This window comes from Peromyscus eremicus, chromosome 18 (genome assembly GCF_949786415.1).
Source record: "Peromyscus eremicus chromosome 18, PerEre_H2_v1, whole genome shotgun sequence".
Classification (NCBI taxonomy): domain Eukaryota; kingdom Metazoa; phylum Chordata; class Mammalia; order Rodentia; family Cricetidae; genus Peromyscus; species Peromyscus eremicus.
The window spans coordinates 451,628-457,471 of NC_081434.1; the positions used below are offsets into that span (position 1 = coordinate 451,628).

At 35.6% G+C, this 5,844-nt stretch overlaps 1 protein-coding gene across 1 annotated transcript; it reads left to right on the forward strand.

Annotated features, from left to right (window-relative positions):
* Window positions 1–2,975: 2,975 nt before the first annotated feature.
* On the forward strand, window positions 2,976–3,926 carry LOC131895323 (olfactory receptor 10A7). Its single transcript, XM_059245767.1, has one exon. The coding sequence runs from the start codon at window positions 2,976–2,978 to the stop codon at window positions 3,924–3,926; it is 951 nt and encodes a 316-aa protein (XP_059101750.1).
* The last annotated feature ends 1,918 nt before the right edge of the window (window positions 3,927–5,844 follow it).

A 5,844-nucleotide genomic window follows, 5' to 3' on the forward strand; every position in this document is an offset into this window, starting at 1 on the left:
TCTTTGGTGTTTTATAATAACAATGAAAAGAAAACTAAATCGGTCTGGAAGCAGATCTTGTAAATAGACTTGGGTAGGTAACTGAGGAAATTTCCTAGCAAAGTGATGAAACTTATACAAAAAGTGTGTGTGTGTGTGTGTGTGTGTGTGTGTGTGTGTGTGTGTGTGTGTGAGAGAGAGAGAGAGAGAGAGAGAGAGAGAGAGAGAGAGAGAGTTGAGCCAATAACTTAAACAAAGAGGAATCATAACTTGATAACTTTGGGAAATCCTTACAATACTAACAAATTAGAAGTGACATAATTTATTAGTTAAAATGAGTTTTGAGTCAGAATTCTCTTTGTGTTCTGGCTATCACGTAGTGAACAGCTCTGTGCAGCCATATGATCCCAGCCATGGCATTCTGCTTTACTACATACCCAGAAACAACAGAGCTAAGTGGCCCTGGACTGAAGCCATGCACCAAAATAAATGCTTTGTTTATCTCAGGAATATTCTGGCCTCTGACTAAAGCTCTATGTCTTTATCTATGAAGTGGCAAGGTAAGTATTTTTTAGTTCATTAAATTCTCACAAAGTAAATAGTGCTGGCATTGTAGCTCAGTATTTGAGTGCTAGCTTAAGACGCACAGAACCCTGTGTTTCATTTCTAGCACTGAAAAAAAATGGACTAAATAAATGGACATTTATTTAAAGTGACATTTGGAATATTACTTTAATCTATAAATCTTACTTGTGTTATCAAGAATTTATAATATGTTTATTACTAAAAACTTCAAAAAGCTGGTACTTAATTAGGATACCCATCTGTTTTGGACATACAAAATTCTCTGGTAATAGAGTGGAATTGAATTATCAGGGAACATACACCTGATGCTTATTATTAGCCATGTGCTGGAGCATTGTGATAAATGTTTGGCTGAGCATGTTTATGATTTTTTTATCACCCTTAGAATTTTCTAATGAATGAATAGTTCTTATTGTAAACTTTTCATTAATTTCTTAATCTATATGAAAAAAATCTCAAATGTGTATGTGGTATTTTAATCCTACCTTAAAAGAGACATTTAAGCTTCTATTTTTATTTTTATACATTATTTGACTTTTAAATGTAACTTCTGGGTTTGTACAGAACAGTCATATAATCAAAATATGTATCCCCAGTTTTAAATGCTCAAATGAAAAAAATTTATATACATTTCATGTTTAAATATTATCTTATATACCATTTTTGGATGAATTTATTTGGTATTTAAAATAAAATTTATTTATTTATTTATTTATTTTTAATTTTTATTTTGCAATACAATTAAGTTCTACATACAGGCACAGATTCCCTTGTTCTCCCCTCTCCCACCCCCCTCACCTTCCCCCCAGCCCGCCCCCCATTCCAATCTCCTCCAGGGCAAAGCCTTCCCCACAGACTGAGATCATCCTGGTGGACTCAGTCCAGGTAGGTCCAGTCCCCTCCTCCCAGGCCGAGCCAAGGGACCCTGCATAGGCCCCAGGTTTCAAACAGCCGACTCTTGCAATGAGCACAGGACCCGGTGCCACTGCCTGGATGCCTCCCAAACAGATCAGGTCAATCAACTGTCTCACCCACTCAGAGGGCCTGATCCAGTTGGTGACCCCTCAGCCATTGGTTCATATTTCATGTGTTTCCGTTTGTAAAATAAAATTTAAAGGTCATGTTCTAAGTGTGTGCTATAATTTTACATAAATATTGAATTTGATTTTTTCTCACAATAAATGTGAAAATATTACAGGAAAAATTAAAGTATATTCTTCACATAGTCTTAATACAGCAATATTTGTAATACCCAAGAGTTCCATAACAAAAGAAGCATTATTCTGAAGTGTATATTGAAATGTAGTCATAATTTACAGAAAGCATAGTCAATTCTGAAAAGCAATCCATAGTCTCCCTTTGGGGTAAAATGTTCAATTAACAGTAGTCCTTTACAATGTCCCAGGGATCATTTCCCCAAGGTTAGTTACATTTTTAAATATTGTTACTAAAACATATTCACCATTTAGTGCCAAAACAAAGCAGGTTAGTTTATCTAAGCCTTTTGTTTTATTGAAGACTGAGCTATTGAAAATTTCAAGCTCTGTTATCATTACCCTTTGAAAAATTGGTTGGACTTCAAATTAAAGGAGAAATGTCAGCTATTAGTTGGTAAGATATATCCAGAGATTTCTTTGTAATTTCTTTTGCTCCTCAGCTTCAATTTTTAAATGTATTATTTTATATTGCATCCCTGTATTGCAAAAATATTCTAAGAAAAATAATGGAAATGTTTAATTAGAGAAGATGGAATAACTTTGTCCTGCATTAAAATAAAAAAAAATGATGGAACACTTGTATTACCTGGAAAGCCATGGAATGCTACAAATTTGGTTACTTTAAATAAGTAATAAAATTTATTTTATTTTATATTTTATTAAAATTTGATTTGAACTGATTTTATTGGTAAAGCAATAGTGATGTACATAAGAAGCACTTTGGACTTTAATTACACAAGCATGTGCAGTTCAGACACCAAGGTATTTGTTCATATGCATGTAGGCTTGTTAGAAATGCTGCTGTTTTTGGGGAAATCCTAAGACCATCACACCAGCTTCATATTGTAGGTACTCATAGGTTTCATAGGTACTCATCACATAACAACACTGAGTCAAATTTATTTTTATAAAAAAATACAGTTTTCCCAAAATCAACTAGAATGAGAAATAAAATTTTATTTTTTGTGTTAAAAGGTCAATTAATTGTTTAGTGGGTCACAAATAAATGTTTCAGCCTCAGTAACATATAACTAATTAAATTAGAACCCAATATTCTACTGAGAGCAAGAACGTATTTTATGGATTTTTATTGTTTGTTATTTATTGTTACTTACTTGATTTAAGATGGTATCTATATTGATGAATGCTTTTGATATATCTTATCTTGATTTTTTACTAGAAATTGTCTAAAATATGACTTGTGAAAACCACACCAGAGTCTCTGAATTTGTTCTTCTGGGATTCACAAGCAACCCTGACATGCAGGTTTCCCTCTTCGTTTTGTTTCTGGCCATTTATTCAGTTACTTTGCTGGGGAATTTTCTCATTGTCACAGTCACCAGTGTGGACCCTGCTCTTCAAACACCCATGTATTTCTTTCTGCGAAACCTATCACTGCTTGAAGTGTGTTTTACTCTGGTCATGGTGCCAAAGATGCTGGTAGACCTAGTGTCAACAAGGAAAGTCATCTCTTTCGTGGGCTGTGGCACCCAGATGTACTTCTTCTTCTTCTTTGGCAGCTCTGAATGTTTTCTCCTCTCTATGATGGCTTATGACCGTTTTGTGGCCATCTGTAACCCTCTCCGTTATTCTGTCATAATGAATAGGTCCCTATGCTTGTATATGGCCATAGGTTCTTGGCTGTCTGGTGTTCCTGTGTCCATGCTTCAGACAGCTTGGATGATGGCGCTTCCTTTCTGTGGGCCCAATTCTGTAGACCACTTTTTTTGTGATGGTCCTCCTGTCTTAAAATTAGTTACTGAAGATACAACTACATATGAAATGCAAGCACTTGCATCCACTCTTCTCTTTATCATGTTTCCATTTTCTCTCATTTTGGTCTCTTATACCCGCATTATTGGGACCATTTTGAGGATGCCGTCTGCTACTGGTCGCCAGAAGGCATTTTCTACTTGTTCATCACACCTTATTGTGGTATCCCTCTTTTATGGAACAGCCAGCATGACTTATCTAAGGCCCAAATCTAGCCAGTCTCCTGAGAGCAAGAAACTCGTTTCTTTGTCTTATACTGTCATTACACCTATGTTAAACCCCATCATTTACAGCCTAAGGAACAATGAAGTGAAAGGAGCAGTCAAGAGAACTATCACTCGAAAGGTCTTAAAGAAGTTAGATGCGTTATAAGATCCTTCATGCAGAGCATTTCTTAGCAAAGTGGGGATACAGTATTCATCCACATTTCAGGGAAAGGAGTGGATGGTTTTTCTTGTTTCATCAGAATAACTTCAATATTGGGCTCATCCCAGGCCATCGATCAGAGTCCTCACAAGGAAGAAATGGAACTCTCAAGTTGAAGTAGTTGAGGAAAAGATTTTAAGCAGACCATTTAAAAACTGTGGGAAAGTTTATGTGATTGCCACTCAGGTCATATGATGGAAACTGGACACCCTTTGGCCTGAAGTGGTAAGTGTTTTTATTAATTGCACATATGCAGATATTCCTCAGAACATTATATATGAAAAAACTACAGGAGCTCTGCACCAAAAACCAGCAGTGATCCCAGTCTTATCCTGTTTTTATTTTAAATATATGATTGCTTCTATTCTTCCCCAAACCAAATCTGAAGCAGAGAGTAAAACTGTCTTTGACTCAGTATATGAAGACCAGATTTTTAGGGGATGAAGCCAAATGGAAAAGGGTAACAAATATGATGCAGAGTAAATGTAAATATCCACCACAAACATGTGATCTATGGTTAATAAGATAGAAGAATGTAATGTGGTTTAAGTGATTTTTTATTAATGTAGATTTTCTAAAAAATGAGATTTACAGATTCAAGGAATTCATAATGCAAACTCTTAATGTGAATTCCATACTTAAATGAGCCTTTAAAATAAAATTATCTTATAATTAAAATTTGATTATATAATTATGGACTTTTTGCTCAGAGACTAAATTAGGCATTAGTTATTTACTAATCACCTGTTTTTATAGTTTAAATAAAAATATTCACAGTACACCATGGCACAAAAGCAGAACAGAGACCTGCTGCAAGACATGCTGATGTAGTTGGTACAAATGTTATGGGAGTTATCAACCACTTTGGATTGGATTTAAGGTCCACTCCGTGAGATGGACCTCATAACAGCCAGTGCTAATGTGGCTAATTACCTGAGAATAGATAGGTCACAGGCCTAAGGGAAATATGCTGTGGTTATTCTGCTAAACAAATGTAATGATAAAATGATTCCTAATGATACATTGCTATACCCATAGACCAGCGCCTTGCTCATAAGAGAAGCTTTTTCTTGCAGTAAATGGGAATTAACACAGAGACCCACAACTGGACAATGAGTAAAGAGTGAGAGACTTTGGAGCATTCAGTCCTAAATAGGATGTCTTCATCAAACTCCTTCTTCTCTCAAGGCTCAGAGATCTATGGGAAGAGGAAGTGGAAAGATTGTAAGAGCCAAAGAGGATGATGACTCCAAGGAAACAGTGTCTTCCTGACACAGCACTGACACACATATGAACTCACAGAGACTATGGCAGTACACACAAGACCTGCACAGGTTCAAACCAGGCAGCCTCCCAGGACTGAGAGGTGGAGGTAGATTTGTGGCCCCACAACAAACCAGGAATCTGTTTGCAACTGATACATGCAAGCAAAGGGAAATTCTGTTTTCTGTAATGGAGTACCACTGAGTATATCAATCATACTTCAGGACAGGCTCAATGCTGAGGAGTAGTTGGCCAACACAAAAGGAACTCCACGTTTTGGGGTTTTGTTTTGTTTTGTTATGAGCTTTTTGTTTATTTTTGGCTTTGTTTTTGCCTAATTGGTTTTGTGTTTATTTGAATTTCATTTTTGTGTTCCTTTTGAAAAGGAGAGAAAGAGGAAGAACATAAAGTTGATAGGGGAGGAGGATCTGGGAGAAGATGGGAATAAAAAAGCACTATCAAAATATATTGTAAGAAAAAAATGTTTAAATTAAAATAGTAACAATATTACAAATGTGATTTACTGTGATAATACTCCTGAGGCAAATCGAGTGGTAAATTCTACTGAATTTTTGTTTTTCATGAGAGAAAATTAGTATCA